Raw genomic sequence first — 18,256 nt, forward strand, 5'->3', positions numbered from 1 at the left:
AAAAGGTGGCAACCCTACCCTGGTAGTGGTAATGGGCTAATGCCCTTGCCAAGAGTTAAGTAGCATGAACACAGTGGGGCCAGCACATCATTTTAGTAATAGCGATCAGTGGAGTCAACAGGCCTTTTTACTTGTGTCACTGTAGTGAGGCCTACAAGCCCACTCATGTAAAGTTCTTCTACTGTATACCTAACTTACCCTTGGACTATATCATTTAGTATGCAGCACTGTGCAGTTCATTTGTGTTTGTGTGTGCATTCTGTAATGGATATGTGCTTGTGTTTGGTATATTATATGAAGTCCTGTGGGTTCCATATTGGAATCCCAGTGGCTTGCAAAGACATGTGGGAGTAGAGGAGCCATTCCAGACAGATTTGTGGATTCCCTGCATTCTTGAGAGTTTGGTGGGACACACACACTGGTGGAAGGGAAATCCAGGCTCTCATGTGCACTTCAAAAGGGCTCTTCGATTTTGGAAAGCTCACTGGTCAGTGGGACTGGCGCACCTGGTCAAATGGAGGATAGGGCTGGTAAGGTATCCACTGCAGAGACAGGGGATCATAAAGAGCGAGGCTGAAGCTTTTGTACTCTTTTGGTTGGCATATATCAGCGATGCTGACATTCAGATGAGATGCTCTAGTCACTCCCCTGGCCTGTGTCGTAGGGCTGTCAACCTTGGAGGCTCTCCTACTGTGACAGACTGCTTCATGGACAAAGGATAAGACAGAGGTGTGGGCACTCCAAAGACACCCACAGTGCAAACTTCAAAGACTGAGACACTTAATCACATCTGTGTAGCTTAAGCCTCCCAAAATAGTCAAACGTCGGACAGGTAAATGTAGTTGGACATCAGCATGGAGAAGCTTCTGCCTGTTGTGACCAGGAGTGGGGACCAAGGTCAGCTTTTCTCCCTGCTGGGTGAGGGACATCGCCCAGGAGAATCCAGACCACTTGCCCTGGAGACTGGAGCACAAGTGACTGTCTGCTGCAAAGTCCAGAAGACCCTGTGAGGAGGAGGAAAGTGCCTGGAGGGAATAAGGTCTAGTGGGGATCCTGTTGAGTGCCTCTCTGATGTGAAATGTGAGATTCAGGTCCAGTCGGGACAACGCACCGATTGGGTTGCTTGCCCGTGGGCCGCTCCCCAGCATGGCAGTTGGGGACCGCGGTGAAGATTAAGGGCTGCCACGCTGGTGCATCACTGTGACCGAAGAGGGCCACAGCCCTGGGCAGAGCTATGACCTGGAGGGGCTGTCGTCCTGTGTGCCACTGTACGTGGCCCCTGTATGCAGTCGGGGTCACAGTGAAGAGTACAGGCCATCATGCTGGTGCATCGCTATGACTGAAGACGGCTGTCGCTCTGGTAATGCTGTAAACCAGAAGGTACCCCTGCACCTCTGTTTATTGCCCCCCGTATGCAAGATGAGGGACGCAGTGAAGAGACACAGCCTTGACCTTTGAAGAGCGTGCAAAAGTGAAGGCAAGCAAACCATGGCTCATGTAAGCAGAGCATCGACTTAACTATCCATTTGATGGGAGGAAGTTGTGGGCACCTGATGCCTCGTCCACAGCATCCAGACTCCTGCTCATCGCAATACCACTGACACGCGACTGGGCCTTTCAAATGCCAACACTAGTGACAGTGGATAAGACTGACTGTAGCACTATGGCGTTTTGAAACGTTTACTCTTAAATAGCCATTGAGGGACTTCTAAGACTCATACCCACTATCTAGCTTGAATATAGCCTCAGTATTTAGACAAGGAAGAAGGACTCAGGATCTTACCCCAACCACGCTAGAGAGCCAGCCTTGAGAAGACTGTATATTATTAGTGATGTGCCGTATTTTACTTTGTGTTAGTGTATAAATACTAATTTTTTCATAAAAGCAAGTACCTGGCTGGACATTCATTTATTGGGGTTTCTAAGCGTCTTCCGAGGCTTGTACCGGTATGAGCCTTGCACCTACCTCCCACCAAGAACCCGTGGATCGCTCAACCTGCACTACCACTGAGTCAAGTGCTGAAGGGATAGTAGTTTGCCCAGTTACTTAAAGCAAATAGTAGGTCTGGCCTCAGGACACAAGAGTAAAAGGCCTTATTCCCCCATGGTTGGGCCCAGTTGAGCCTACCTGCTCCCTGAATCTGAAATGGATTCTGGGATAGCATATGTCCTACAGCCTAATGTGTAAGGCACTGAACCACCCCTATCGATCTCCTATCAGAGGCTCCACTGGATCCTAAATTTAGTGCATTTCCCTAATGATCTGCTAGAGTTTCACCTTAGGGAGCTGACACGGCCTCTCGGGGTCTCACCAGGGGCGTTGCTATTACTAGTGCAGCAGGTGAACAGACAGGAGCCGGCCACCCGCAAGACTTCCACTATCGAGCTGTGGGATGGGGGAGGGGTTACAATTCCTGGCATTGGGGTCCATGGTTCCAAGGTAGCACAACTGGGCCTTTTTGTTTCTGACTCTGACCCAGACCTTTCCAGGTGCCATATGGAGGAGAAGAAGGCGATGAAGAAAGAGAAGGGCAGAGGGAGAGATGTAGGCGCAGATTAAGGTGAGATGCAGCTGGACAACAGAGAGAAAAGAGAGAGTTGGAGAAAGACATAAAGAAAAGGAGAGAGAGTGAAAGAGAAATACGCCAATTGCAGTTCATGTCAAGCTCAAGAGTTGAGTCACCGGCATTGTGAATGGGGGTGGGGCGGGGCCAGACTGGCTACTTGGTATCCTGGCAATTCCAGCCAAGGCTACATGAATATGGTCATTTTCAGGACTGGAAGAGCCAGCACGAGCCAACTCTCAAAGTGCTTATCTAATATAGTCGAAAATAGCACTTTCATTTGCATAGTTTGGACATATTTGTTACTAAGAAATTCTTTGAGGGAGAGCACACTCACACACTTGCACGTCCTTCAGAGACAGGTTTGCTTGCTGCTTTCACATACAGCCATGTGGCGCTGGAAGCAAGCTGCCGCACCACTCACTGAGCTGCACGTCTGCCCTATGGATCTCTCCACTTGGACCTCTTAAAAGCACAATGCTTATATTGAAACCAAAACAGGCAATGGCAAAACCATGAGTTCTGACTTTGGGTGCCAGCGCTCTGGATTTCTTTTAAGGAGCTGTCTGGGCCCTCGCCAAGGTTAAATAAAAACATTAGCTAAATCCAAAACCATATCTTCTGGGTCCCGAATCTCAGTGTTATATAGCAATTCCTATTAGTGAAGAGAAATTCTTTTGCTGTTTGTGAAAAGCAGAAAGCCATCCTCAGAGTACCCCTGGCCATTGGCTGAAGTGGACTGACCTATTTGCCCTAAGCTGTATTTGATGGTAGAAAAAATGAGAATGACAGAGCAACAGACCAGTGGGTGAAGAAGGATGGTTGAGAGCCCCTTTAACCATTATAAATATATATCGTGTTCGTAAAATCAAAAGGTTTTGGTTAACTTAAAATCTCCAAAAAACAGATTTTTGTATAAGACCGATGTGTGCACAAACCACTATTAATAAACGATAGAAAAGTATATAAAAGCGAAAAAGTACACATTTCAATAACTATGTGTATAGGCTGACCCTTTCAACAAATCATTTTGGCCGAAAGAATTGAAGAGTAGGGCTCAAAGTTAAAACGAAATAAAAAAAACTGTTGCGAACAATAATATTAGCAAAATATGACTTCGGCTTTATATAATCGATTCCTCTCCGAAAGAACGCAGGTGATGCCGAACTCAGCATGGCGGCAGCATCTCATTGTTGACAGATACACACCTGCAGTAACAGGGCCTCTCGCGCTGCCCGCGGCGGCTGACCCGACGCTGCACCCGCAGAGGCGTGTTTGTGTCACAGGCACGCAACAGACCGTGAGCCGCGCACGTGGAACCAGGAGCGCAGTTACCGTCGGTGCAGCCGGCGCAGGGCACCGGGGCCCTGAGAGGTAAGAGGCCCGGACTGCCCTGCACCTGCTGCCTCTTACGCATCAAGCTATCTGGCATTGATGTTTTATGCAAGTGACTGCCTGAGCCCTGGCACATCCGTGTTTGTTCTCGGCGGCCGGGCGCGTGGGAGGCAGAGGGCTGGAGGGCACTGGCACAGTCACAGGCAGCAAGAGAGGCTCGTGGCAGGCACGAAACACAGGGATGCAGTGAAGCTTTCCAGTCCACTGCAAACTTTCCATCTTTCAATCTATCTCAATCGCTCTGCACCTTTCTATCTCGACTGTACCTATCCATTCACACCTATCTTTCTATCTCTTTCTCTCTACACATATCTATCTGTACTATACCTGCATCTATCTATCTATCTATCTATCTATCTATCTATCTATCTATCTATCTATCTATCTATCTATCTATCTATCTATCTATCTACCCAACTATCGCTTGTCCTCTCTCTCTGTACGTCTGTCCCTGTTTGCACTGGGGCTCATGGCACCCTTGCTACGCAACTGCATAGGACGGATTCAGCCATGAACAACAGGTGAAGGTAAAGGCGGAACAGAGTTCAATGATGAGGGAAGCGAGATGTAAGAGAGAGAAAAGAAGACTCGCAGGCAGCCAGCGCTAGATCTAGCTAAAGAACGAGTGGGGCATAGAAATGATGAGATGGAGATATGCAGAGATGGACACGAGAGCAGATAGATGGCACGAAGACAGAGATGATAAAACTATAAAAACTGTTAGCAAGACAGGAAGATGTACAGATGTAAAATTGACAAAATTACACTAATGCTATTGACCAGTAAGGGAAAAAAAGCTGTTCAAACTATGTCAGTGACTGTTGGAAGAGAGCCTTTCAATATGTAACACAAGCCATGTTAGACCCAAACGCAGGCCTTCATTTCATTTGCCTCTTCTGCACTTCATTTACAATAGCACTGATCATTTTTCAAAAGGACTAGAGGCTACTCAGCCAACAGGTTAAAAATAAGAGAGACATAGCAGACCTTTCACTGCAGACCATCTATGTTTAACAACTCTAACATTTGCTTGCCTTTTACATGTCACAGGCCTGCCATCCTACATTGCACCACAGAGAGGGGGGCCCAACTCATGGTTTGTGGACAACGCCCACCAGCGGTTGTATAACCTCCTGAGGACGTCAGGCCTCTATAAATTTGCTTTGTAGGGGGTGTCTCCCAACTCTCTCCTTCCGCTTGGGACTTCGCCATTGTTGACGGATAGTGATGGCCTCAAAGCCCTTCTCGGGCACCAAACCCTGCTCCTTTAAGGCCCAGCCCCTCATCACATAGTAAAAGTCGTTTTAAAGTTGGCAGGTTGGTTATCAGAAAAATAGCCATACCCTACGATTCACGGAGATGCAAAAAACAAGTAACCTCAGTATATGGCCCTCAAAGGATATGGGTGATGTTTCCAGAGCCCTACCTAAGATAAAATGCTCTACTTAACTGGTTATATATGGATTCCTATGGAATAAGTTGCAGCAGGGCTGGCTTCAGCACTGGTGGCACCCGGTGTGACAATCTTTTTTGGTGCCCCGCCATGACCTCCTCCTCGGATTCCCTCACTACCGCCCTACAAAAGTGCCCCACATCTTACGATAGTCCCTCTCTCCACATACATTTTATTTGTTTTAAAAAGCTGGTAAAAGTCTGACTTCTCTAATCCATTCATCAGCTTCCACATAAAATACAGATCTGTTCTTTACAGCAGGCATATTAACCCTCTGCACTACTTTATGGTAAGTCAAATCTGCTACTAGACAAAACTCCTTGTCTCTCTAGCTGTAACATTAATCACAAGAATTATCTTGACATTTTCATTGCTGCCTGAAACCTGAACACACAAGGAATTTTCCAGAAGGTGCTTTTAAATGGTAAACTATTGCTAAAGACCGCGCCCCTCCATGAGGTGGGTGCCCCTGCCCCTCCAGGTTAGCTCCAGGTTAGCTCCCGGTGCGGCTGCACCGGTCGCTCCACGCTAAAGCCGGCTCTGAGTTGCAGCAAAGGGTTTTCAGACCTAAACGTCATATGAAAAGCAGAATAGGGAATTCTACTGTCTAGACACAAAATCTAATTAAAACAATATCACCAACGGATAGCAATAAAAAAAGGAATAACATTAAAAAACTGTTCCAATATGAAACTGCAATTTATTTGAATTTCACCCTAGCAGACACAAGCTGCTATCTTTAAGGTTGGGACCAAGTATGCGGTGAGAGTGATATGGGCGTGATATGTGCGTCGCCCTTATACTGATTAGGCCCGCAATAAAGCCTCATGTAGAGTTTGGCTGGCTCTTGAGAAAGCAAGACTGCATGCACAGTGATAAGTGTCGTGGCAGTGTGTCGGGAGGTTGGAAGGGGTTCGGCTTTTCTTTGCCAGCATATCTCCCTGATGTCAGGAAATTCTGCTGGAGTTATTAGGCGCATGGCATCGCGTGAGAGATGGCCATGTTTGGAGAGGGTGGGACCGTCTGGAGTGGGGGGAACAGGGACAGACGTTTGGGAAAATGCTGAAGAGGTACGCCCCAGATGAACAACAGGTTTAGGAAGAGTAGGGGGAATAATAGGCACATGTGGGCATGGAGAGGTCTGGTTGGTGCCACGTGAGGAATAGGTCATAGTGACTGCGGACTAGTAGGACAAGCAGCAGGCAACGTGAGGTGGGAGGAGTGATTGGTCTGTAGGGACAGATGCCAGCAGATGCAACGACGAACAGATGTTATGGATGGTTGCAGTGAACTATTTGTAAAAAAAAAAAATAATAAGTGCCAGGGTCCTTCTCAGAAGTTCACTGCAGCTTGCACGACCCATTACCCCTGCAAGCACTGTCACTGTCAGTACCAACACAACTACTCCTACGAGTATGACCATTCAGACTAATCCATCCCACCCAAAGCTATACACATGACCTGGACTGCTGGTATTATTCATTTTTTGTTTATATTGAATTATTATGTGCTCCCCGTTAAAAATAATCAAACAGTGCCACCATGTGGTGGACTGTCATTAGTGCCCCTGTTTGAAATTAAGCGCCAGTGCCGAGCACCGGCAAACACCGGTTCAGATTAAGTTCTGGTGGTAAACATTAGAGCAATGTATGTACTGTTTCTTTTTTCTGGTTAGTCTATAGGGTGATAGTGACAGGTGCAGCAACTCTTGTAAGCACACACGTATGACATTAAAGTGGCCGGTTGCACACTAAAAGGTGTCTCCTGATTGCACCATCCTGCACATTGATTCCAAATTAAAGCTCCTTTTCGATTTACTTAATATAGAATGACAAATGTGTGTTCATTTTGTGGTGGTTTGAACACCCCCAAAACACTTAAACATTGATCAAGAGAGAAGGAAGATATTTACGGCAGAATAAAGGGGATCAGCTTTATGGCACAAACCCAGTGATCCGGCAAAAAGGGGGTACCTTTCAGAGAAAATGTGAAAAGGCACGGAAAGTACAAACACCTACAAATCTTTTATTTACAAGTCACGTTACTACAACTCAAATATTGATATATGCCTTCCATCATGCCTACATTTTCAGCGTATTCCAAGTAGAGGAATATTTTTCTGATGACCTAATGTCCTAGGTAATCTAAATATTTAAAAAAACTTTCAGATACAGCATGGTGCTGCTGTCCTATTTGCCATCAGTAAGTCACGCTTTCTCTGTATCTGTATGAGCCTTGCTAATGCAGCTACAAAAGGCAGGGATTTGGCCTTGAACTACAGGCAGAGCACAGACCCACCCCTCCAGGGAGGCGTCCATATTCAAACCTAATGATACAAATTGACATATGGACCATTTTTATTTTCATTTTTAGAGTCAATTATCACAGAGAATGGAGTTAAAATCGACATGAAGATTTCCCGTTTCTGCCAAAGTGCAGAGCGTACGTACTCTTCCTATAGTTTTACTCCACCTTTCCTTTGGTAAAGGGCGTCAGTCCTACTGTGTGCATCTGTCCACCCACTCTGCAACAAGTAACAACTGTCCCATCTGCCCACTCGGGTCCAATAGCTTGTAATCTGAAACTTGACTCATGTACCCTGTGCTTTGATCCCTCGTCTCTCCCGGCGCCCAATATACAAAAGCAAGTGTAATTTACACCTTTATCAAATTATGCAACTGTAAGTTACAACACTTTCCTCATTCGCAAACACCCCCTCGGGTGTAACTCGTGTTGGAAGAAACAGATCTAAGACACTGGTATTTTTATTCAATATGTAAAATATCACTTTCGAGTATGGAAATTAAATTACAAATATTTTCAAAATGTTCTGCTTTCTACACTTCTATCCCCCACGCGAAAACTGAAGTAACTGAGACACCACTTTCTTGTGCTAACGCTTTTTAAATGTGTGAAAAAAATGCATTTGTAAGTGTTTGTGAATACTCGCTCAAATATGACTGAGCAGGTGTTTTTCACATCTGCCTCGGATTCTTGGATCACTCCTTGAAACAAACCTGGGAACACTCACAGCCAGGCATATCGGCAAAAACAACGTGTGCATAATTTAGACATGTCTGCATACATATGCACTCATATATCACACAACAGTAGATATACATACACTTTGAGAATGATGAAAACTATGAATAGAGGTCGGCCAGACTTCCATCTGTACTTTTATCTCTACAGGCATAAGTAACCCTAGGTTCTGGAGCACCGTGCTACTCGCTGTAGAGCGCTTCAGCGCCTCGTATGGGGTAGTTAGTGCTATATAAATGCAATCTTTTTCAATCCAACTAACAGACTCACATGTCCACCGCTCAAATTAATTTCCTATTTTCCTATACTAATTCACCACTAATTTTTTTGGGTTCTGGAGTAACGTGCTACTCGCCAAAAGGCACTTCGAAGTCCCGTCAGGAGTAGTAGGAGCTATATAAATGCAATTACACTTACAATTACAATACTTACACCTATCATGGTTAGCCAGGTGTGGTTCCATAGTATGATTGGCAACATATCATCTGAAATAAAGATTTTATCCTAAACCCCATCTATAACAATATCACCCCATCGGTGTTAATAATAGAAACATCTACAGGCAAAAGGACAATACTTTTGTTACTGATATATTGCTATTTGGGACGCAATAGTGCTATCAAATTATATTTCTGTAAACAATATTCTGACCTACAATCATCTGGCTTAAGTCAGACCTAAACCACAAATCGTCCTTACATGGTTTTGCAATAGCAAGTAAGCTTTTCCATTCATGGAGGAACTTATAAAAGTTACCCCTGCTGAGGGATAGCCCGGCTGTCCCTGTTCTCTGGCACTGTGAAGGTTAATCATTTTTCCTTCACAAAGATTACCCCTCCCTCATAGTCATTATCTTGTCCAACTCTTGTATCCTCTGATAAGAACAATAAATAACCCCAAAAACTGAAAAATCCCCCCACTCTTCAAATCCTGGACGAAATACTTAAAGGTTGAATCAGAGGAAGACGGGCAGACAAGGACATAAGATATTTTGCAAAAGGCCTATCTCTCTCATAAGGTCTGGCACAGTTTAAGAGAGTCACTGTTATATCATGTGCTTCACTTTTGCTGTTTTGTCCCCAACTCGACCCAACTTTAGGAGTCACTACCTATAGTTGTAAAAACACACCCAACTTGTACGTAACTGTGGGACTAACTCTACGGAAAGTCTATAAAAAAATATATTGATGTCCCTGACAGACCAGCCAGCCAGCCACCACACTTCACTCAAAGATATATACAGATATATAGATATATATGTAGTTATAGATATAGACATAGATTGATATGCATATATAGACCTCCAGAACCTTGAAACACATTTTAAGACAAATAGCATGGTGTTAATAGAAATTAAACTCATGTACATTGTAAATAGTTAGCTTTTAAATCTGGTATGGATGCCGTCTTCATGGACCCTTAAAGAGAAGATAATTTGTCAGCGGGCTGTGAGCATAGCAACCCAAAACAGACCTATAGAGCTTACCTATTGTTGACACCACTGTCCCGACAAAGTAAAATGCCCCTGTGAAATCCCATCGAGGACGGATGTCATCCACCCTGATGCCAGCCACATTGGCCTGCTCGTAGTCCCGGAGGAAGTTATTCAGCTCAGTCCGGTTCAGGTTGTACTTCCGGGTAAAATTTTCCAGCCGGAGCTCCCACCTCTCCTTGGCTTCTCGCTCCATAGGCTGCTCGATTGCAGAGAAGATGGCTGCCCCGCACAGCATGTACAGGATGATGAGCAGCGCCAACAGGAGGAAGCGCCCGTTGTCCTCGTTCAGGTGGCCAAAACTGCTACAGCAGCCACCCCGACAAGCCATGCTCCGCCACCTGTGGCGGGAGAAGACAGTGGAAGGGGTGCCTGCCAGGTGCAGGCCCCCTTGAAGCTCTCCTCAAAATGGGGCTGGACTGGGTGGCATCTCAATCGTATAATAATATAGACACCTGAACACCATCTTTGCCCAAGTTCACATTGTATCTTAAGTTTGCGTCCACGTTCACCATTGCAATTTCCAAAACTTGAATATTACTATTGGCCCATCCCATGCCTTCTCCCTGTTTAGAAAACGCATATTGTTCCTTGTAAATTTTGTAAATTGCCCTGGTTAGTCCAGATCGAGAATATTAGCAATTCTCACATATTCCATAACAGCAACAAAAAAAATTGGAGGTTCACTAATTTACTACATGCAGTTTTATAATACCAGAGCACATTTTGGTATGAGAAACAATGATGTCCTTATTTTACACATCCTGCTTCTGTTTTTCTTTATTTGACAAAAATTCAGTGAACCGATCTCTGTCTTGTAAGATTACACCAGGGGCGTTGGAATGCTCGCTCCTTCCGCTAAGAAAAGTTGTGTTCATGGGACTGTTCACCAGGTATCAACTTGTCCTCGGTGACCAAGAGCAGGTGCTCCTCAGGCTTAAGGACCCATAACTGTGCCGGATCTCTGGCCTTTTTCCTGATCATTGTTCGTGGGTGAGCCATATGTGGACCATCATAAAGGTGATGTTTGGGGAGCCAGCAAACATTGCCCATCAATGAAATATGCCAGAATGTAGGCAAAAAATAAGCCCAGGCATCCTCAAAAAATCCGGCACTGGGACCACGCAGATATTTTGTACCGAAGGTGGAGGCATATCAGTCCAGAAGGATCACAGTTCAGATCTTTAACCAATTTAAGACCCCAGATTTCTTGGCTCACTGGAATCACGACTGCTTGTAGCTCCAGCAAACAGAGCAATCCATTTCAGTTTCAAAATCCAGACTTCCTGAAGTACCGGAAGCAAAGATGTTTCTAGCTTTAGGACACAGATGTAATTCTGCTCCAGAATTCTGACATAATCTAGAACCTAAACTTCCACCAGTTTAAAATAGAGACTTCCTTTTGCTCTTCTTATTGGATCAGAGGCCAGACCGTTTGATAGTTGCAACGCTTCACTGAGCTTCAATGACATTAGATTGACACCTCATCCAGGCGTCATTCTCATCCAGAACACAGGATTTATTCTCTCATTTGTGCTATCTCACACGTCCTCGCCTCGGGAGCCTAGTGCTTTCTTAATCTGTAAAGGCCCAGAGCTTCTGTCACCCCCAGATCCCAGATTTGTTTGTTGACTCTGGTGCCCTGTGGCCCCATCTTTTCCAGAATTCATTTAAATACCGTTACCTGGCTCAAAACAGAGTTTGTTTGACTCCAGAGCCTAGAATGCCATTCTGTTCCGCTTGAGCCCGAACCTTCTTTTATCTTTAGAAAGAAACACTTCCTTGTGGCCCTTAATCCACCAAGGGCTTTCTGAAGGCTCTTGAGCCTAGAATGCCATCACTACCAAAACAATCAGATCGTTCTGAGTGATCAAACCGCAGACCTTCTGCCACATCTAGAGCCCTTTTTTCTCCGAACTTCTACCCCTGGTCTTATTTGGAGCACGGCCTTCGGGTCTAGACTCGAGTCGTATATTCAGCTGACGAGTTAGAACGCAAGCAGGGGGCCCGGAACGGTGCCAGAGTTTGAAACAGGTGCGGGGGGCTAGGTCTGAGAACCCGAGGCAAGACCTTCGTTCACGAGCTGGACATCCTCGGCTCGGAACACACTCGGTTCCCCTGTCACGTACCACCACATCCACCCTTGATTCTGAAGATCGGTCCGGCCACCTCTGCGGGTCCCCAGAAGTTTGCAGGACGCACGGAGCAGTGACAGACCAACTCCCCCAGCCGCCCTAAGGAGCAACAGACAGCCCACGGACGCGGAGGCATGAAACCACCCCTGTGCGGTCCACCTAAGACAGGCAAAGGACAGAACCCCCTGCCGTGCCTTCCTTCGTGCGCAGCTTCAGAGCGCGGGTAGCTGGGAGGGATGCTCGGGTCCACCGCTCGCTGGTACTGTGCGTGAAGCGCCTGTTGCTGCTCCCTGCGTCCGGTGTCTTCTCGGCGCTCCCCTCCTTGCTGTCACTTTCTCCGCCCCGCTGGTCCTCTGGTGGACGGGGAGTGCACCGGCCCCCTAGCTCGCCTGCAGGGCTGTCACTGCCGAGTCCCTGTGGTCCCAGCTCTTCCATGTGGAGCGCTGCCTCCTCCCTCCTGCGCGCGCTGCTCTCCCCCTCCCTGCTTCGCGAGCCCCAGCCCCTCGGTGCTACGCTGAAGATCTGGTTGGTGCTCAGCTGTGCTGCTGCTCGCGGCCTCCCCACCCCTCCCGAGTCCCACCTTTTTCATTCTCGATTTATTTTATTATAGCGCCTTCGAAGCTGCTTCAGAGCGCCCCGTGTGACCCGACCCACCCTGTAACCGGGATGCATCGTAAAATGTCAAGTCATGTCCTCGTGAGGAGTCCCACCTGTTGCACATCTTCCAAATCTATCTGCATTCTTCGGAGCCAGCGTTTTACCTCTGTAAGTACCACTGCGTGGGTCTAGTTGAAAGCTCGCTCTCTCTGTGCACAGATCCACCCCTCTCTAGGGCCATGTCCACTCTGATTCTGTCCAGCTGACCTCTCCGAAAGCACCTGTACTCAGCTCCAAATACAGTTGCATTCCCTGCATACAAGGTAACATTTGGGAACAACACAGAGGTAGATTTATCCCCAAAAAATGTCAGGATTAATTTTCGCATTAACTTGCAATCCTTTCCTGGGTTCAGCCCAGGGTCGTAGGAGACACTAACATTCTTGGGGGGGAGGGGGGGGGGGAACCTTTGGCGGACTTTCCACTGACCCTATACAAACCACTGCCCGTTAAACAAATACAATTGCATACTTTCGAAGTGAAATATTGAGAAAAGCTGGCATGTTGTCACAGTTTTCATGTATGATTTATTGTTATTTACATTCATATAGTAATCAGACCAAATGTTAAAGAACCATGTATATGAATCTTGCTGCACCAAGCAAACATAGGTCGCTGATTTAGGGTGGGGGCGTCGTGTTTGCAAGTGCATTATGATTTGAAAAGTAGCTGCTGCTGCATTATTGGTCTCCAGCAATTTTCAGGCAGCAATACAAATGTGAAGATAACTTTGGTGATTAATGTTCTTTATTGAGAGAGATCGGAGGTTTGTCTAGTGGAAGATTTGACTCTTGGTAAGGTAGACACAGTGGGGTAACATGCCTGCCGCAAAGAATGTGTACCACGCAGATCACAAAATGCATATCATGTAAATTGGTCAGTGAGTTACTGCTTTTGTCTGAGAGATTATTTTGGTATTTGCAGTTTATAAGTTAAAATCCTAACATTGAACAGTGAGCTATTAACCGTCATCAAAGAGCTGCATGAAAACTTCAAGGAATAGATTAGAACATTATGATTTTTCCTCAGTCTTTCCTTATCCTAAAGTTGGAAAATGGGTTCATTAGGATAGAAATCAATTCTGATTATTAAAGTGAACCCCCCCAACCATGGTGTTATGTTTTAAATTCTGAGTTTGTGCTTCTTTAGTGTTGCAAAGCCATCCTGTGCCCTCCCCAACGTTTTACTGACGGTACTGGTGGTACCTGACTCTGACTGGCCCTGGCCTCTGCCTGAACAGGCACAGGGCTAGTGCTATTCTGAAAGAGACACTTAAAGATACTGTGAAACACCTACATACACTCGGGTGCACTATGGATTAGGGTACCCCTATGATTGGCATGACCTCTCCTATAAGGCCCTAGTTCATAATAGGGCAGGAGATTAGAACTACCTTTAAGTCCCTAGAACAGAGGTCTTCAAACTTTTGGGTGCAGAGACCCCCCTGTCAACATTTTCAGTCATAAGGACCCCCTCCTGACAAACATTTCTAAACCTGTAGGCAGGGCTTCTGGTATTACGAGGCAGGTGAGGACCAAATTACACGAAAGGCTTGACTAAATTGTGTGAGAGGAAAATGTAAATGTTATGTGATGCCACGTTATTTTGGGATAGAATTGCTTCATTATTTTGACATTTTTTTGCTCACAATAAAACAGTACCAGTTTACAACCAAAATACAGCAATTAACATCAGAAAGATGTCTAGTCAACCTTTGTGATGGGCCTTCCACTCCGCAGGAATACGTGCTGCCACATTAGAAGCTCACCTGGCCCTGTCCGGGAGCAACAGGGGTCCCTAAAACCCTGCCCTCTGTGGATGAGAAGAGTGCCCATGTGAGTGCACGGTGAGCGATGCAACAGTATGAGAGTAGGGAAAGAGGAGTGACTGCAGGGTGAGTGAGGTGGCCATATGAATTTGAGTGTGGATATAAGTGCAGAGTGGGATGAAAGAATGCGTGGTTAATGATGGGCTTGTTTGAGCGAGTTGCAAATTGAGCAGTGAATGGGCAGGTGAATGAGGTGTCACATGAGTGCAGGATGAGTGCAGATGAGTAGCGTGACTGCAGGTTGAGGTACAGGGAGACCATTGCAAGTGCATTGTGATTGCAGAGTGATCACTGTGAGTGCAGGGTGAGAGGGTGAATGATGTGAGTGCATGGTGATCAGTGTGAGTGCATTGTGATCGCTGTGAATGCAGGGTGAGCATGAAAGTGAAGTGCTAGAATGAGGAGTGAGTTCTCTGAATGCAGGGTGCAATTCCAGACACTTGAAGTAACTCAACATATTATTGACTGCGGCGTAGGGTTTAAGATATAGGTTAAACTATTGCTATTATGACATTAATCAGGGATCGAGGGTGGAGGAAATAAATATTCTGATCTTGCAACATACTTCCAGTCCCATGATTAGGGTTGCCTGCTCAATATTTTGATGTCCCAGACAGTACAAAAATAAGCAGTCACGTAAAGCTGTTTTTTTCAGCACTCATCTGTGCATATATAAATAGAAAGCACTTTTAATTGTGTTCTAGGGCTGCCTCAATGATCCATGACTGATAAAGGGAACAGAGACCGAAAAGTCACATTACGAATGTATTTATTTATGCGTTTTTATATAGCGCGGACTTTACCCGAAGGTGTCAGAGAGCTTCACAATAGGAACAGTAATGTTACATGAGGAGAAAATTACAAGTGAACAAAGTACAAAAGCAAACGTTAAGTTACATGAGGCAAAAGTGACAATAGCGAGCAACCAAAATACAAGAGGTAGCAAACGGTACATTACATGAGGAAAAAGTGATATGTGTGCAGGTTACAAAAGCGTACAAAGTAAAAGTAGAGGTATAATACTGCAATAAATGGCACACTCAAACACAAGAACAAACGTTACGTAGGCAATGGTGGCACTTGTGCAAGTATCTAAATCAAACAAAATGTGAGAGGTAGCAAACAGTGTGTTACAAGAGAAATGGCTGGTATTTTTTTTCTTCTGACAACTCTACTTATTATTATTTCTTTTTATGAAATACATTCTCACACTATTGCAGTAAATGTAAAATACAAATGTAAGGGAAAGGCTGAGTTGGGGCCCAGGGGGTACTGGAACTATAAAAAAAAACTAAGCCTCAGTGACCAGTTTTCAAAAGCTATGTAAATATGCAAATGGCCGTTAACGACCTGTGAAAAACTCAGGGGTGCCGGGCTGTGCTGGAGATAAGACTGCAGACACAGCCCAGCGCAGCTCACAGCAAGCTCGAGCTGAGACACACTATGGGGGAGGAGGGGGGGCTGAATCCCTGTAGTCAGGTGGGCCTGGGGAAGAAGTGTGATCGGGAATGCGCGACCCCCTTTCAATCACTCAGTGGCCCCCCTGGGGGTCGCGCCCCACACTTTGAAGACCCCTGCCCTAGAATATAATAGGACATGGCAGTTTCGAGGCCAGCAGCCCTTTCTGCGTTTGCATGTGTGCACTGCTGAAGCCTGAGGTCAGTTTAAAAGTAGCCCTGTGTTGTAGGACTGCTTTTAAAATGCAAATTGTACCCAAACTCGACTTTTGGGTTTGGGGAACTTATAAATTGATGAACTACAATGCTGGGGCAAAATTAAGTTAAGTGTAAAACATTTTCCCACTTAACTATGGCTGTATCATATTTGCAACATAATACATCATCTGCTACATAATCTAACAATTTGGCCCAAAACAATTTTGTAGCTCAAACAGATCAAAAGTTACTAAAAGAAATGTGACTTATGTTCTGTGAAGTGCAGGGCCCTTTGCAAAGGTTGACTGGTCACCTTTCCCTCTGCTGCATTTGTATGTTACACAGGTACTAATGAGTCAAAAGCTTTGCAGAGGCTGTTATTATGTATAAATATGTTAAAATAATAAAGTATCATAAAATGCACCGCATCACACTGCAGCCTTTTTATTGTTGCATCATTTAGTCAAAACTGCAACATAATTTTGGCCTCCATTGCTGCATAACTCCAGTGGCCCGAAAGAAGGCTGCACATGTTAAAAGTGTTTGTGCATGAAGCAGAGACCGTGAGGTTTGCAAACGTAGGGGCTGATTACGAAGGCAGGCGGACTTTAGTCCGTCCGCCATCGAATCGGGGAATGGGACCACTGAACTTCAAGGTGGCGGCCCCATGATAGGCATTACAATGCGACCGCCACTATGGCGTTCGCCATGCCTATCTTTTACATTGTAGCAGGTGCTGCTGGCTGCATCATCTGCCACAATGTAAATGAATTTATAAAGAACAAAGGTCCTAAACTCTTTTGATATCTTTGTGATTGGTAAACATAGGCTTAAATGAGAGCTATGTCACTTTTTTGTCCTAAGTCCAGCCAGACAGAGGAATATTTAATGCAAAGAATTATCAGGAATATACAGATATGTGAAAAGGAACAAATAACAAGGCACAAGCCTGTACCAAGTCAAAAAGAAGGACAATACAAGGGGAAGCAATTAACAGGCAAACACAGAATGGAGCAAGGGGTGGCTTACAGTACAATGCAATCTTACGTAACCTCAAACCAACAGTAACTGCAACACATATTATACAGTTTACAAGTGCAATACTGTTAAAACAGTCGACGTAACGTTTCGATCCCTATCTCCAACAATAACCTGGGATCATCTTCAGGACTACAATAAATGCTTTTGCCTGAGTAAATTTTAAAGCCTGTGGGAATAAACAGGGGGAGGAAAAGGAGACAGAAATGACTCTCAATAAAATTTACATATAGGCATGTCAGCCACACAGCAGTGAAATTGTGCCAACCAGTGACCGTTTTCTTAAGTGGGGACCTAGCCTGTGATATTTGGAGTCAAGTGCATGGTGGGTTTCATAAGATGGTGACTCTTTGAAAGGGCATAGAAATTATTGTGCTCATTTTTCTACCTGCAGAAGGCAGGGATCGTCACCAAAGTTTCCGTATTCGAACGTAGTGCCGAAGTAGGTGGTGATGTTGGTGGGTGATGCGAGTGCTGTTGCACGTAGTAGTATTATCAGGACAAGGTGAGTCTGTGGCTCCACCGACTGGCGAGTGGGCAGGGTGAACGGGTTGCTAAAGATAAAGGTGCTTTTGCGTTCCTATATTCAGGTGGTATCGATGCACATGCCGGCAAACATTATCACGACAAAGTGAGTCCGAGGCTATACCGACTGACGAGTGCGCAGAGTGAGCGGGTTGCTACGGGTAGATAGGTGTGCTATTCCGTTCCTATATAAGGGTGGTATCGGCGCATGCCGGCGAACATTTTCGGGTACACATACTCCGTGGAGTTTGTCGTTGTGACTAATAGGCACTATAGTTAGAGGCGTGAGAGGAGTGGGCGAGTTAGAACTCAGTTACGGGATTAAGGGCCAGTGCAAGTCTTCGAAATGACCCTGAGCGAGGGGGGTACCTTCGGGTTGTTGGGAATAACAAGTACTGGCTTTGTGTGAGTGGCGGCGAGGCAAGTCTTCCTTTGGTCGTAATACGCAATTACTCAGCGACCTGGGGAAGTT

At 45.6% G+C, this 18,256-nt stretch overlaps 1 protein-coding gene across 1 annotated transcript in view; it reads right to left on the minus strand.

Moving 5' to 3' along the window:
- Window positions 1-11,398, minus strand: part of KCNK13 (potassium two pore domain channel subfamily K member 13) — a 435,385-nt gene extending 423,987 nt beyond the window's left edge. Inside the window, exon 1 of the mRNA XM_086937677.1 lies at window positions 9,941-11,398. Within this exon, the coding sequence (XP_086793803.1) occupies window positions 9,941-10,277 (337 nt within the window). The 5' untranslated portion in view covers window positions 10,278-11,398. The remainder of the gene's footprint in view (window positions 1-9,940) is intronic.
- Window positions 11,399-18,256: the final 6,858 nt, after the last annotated feature.

This window comes from Lissotriton vulgaris, chromosome 9 (genome assembly GCF_964263255.1).
Source record: "Lissotriton vulgaris chromosome 9, aLisVul1.2, whole genome shotgun sequence".
Classification (NCBI taxonomy): Eukaryota; Metazoa; Chordata; class Amphibia; order Caudata; family Salamandridae; genus Lissotriton; species Lissotriton vulgaris.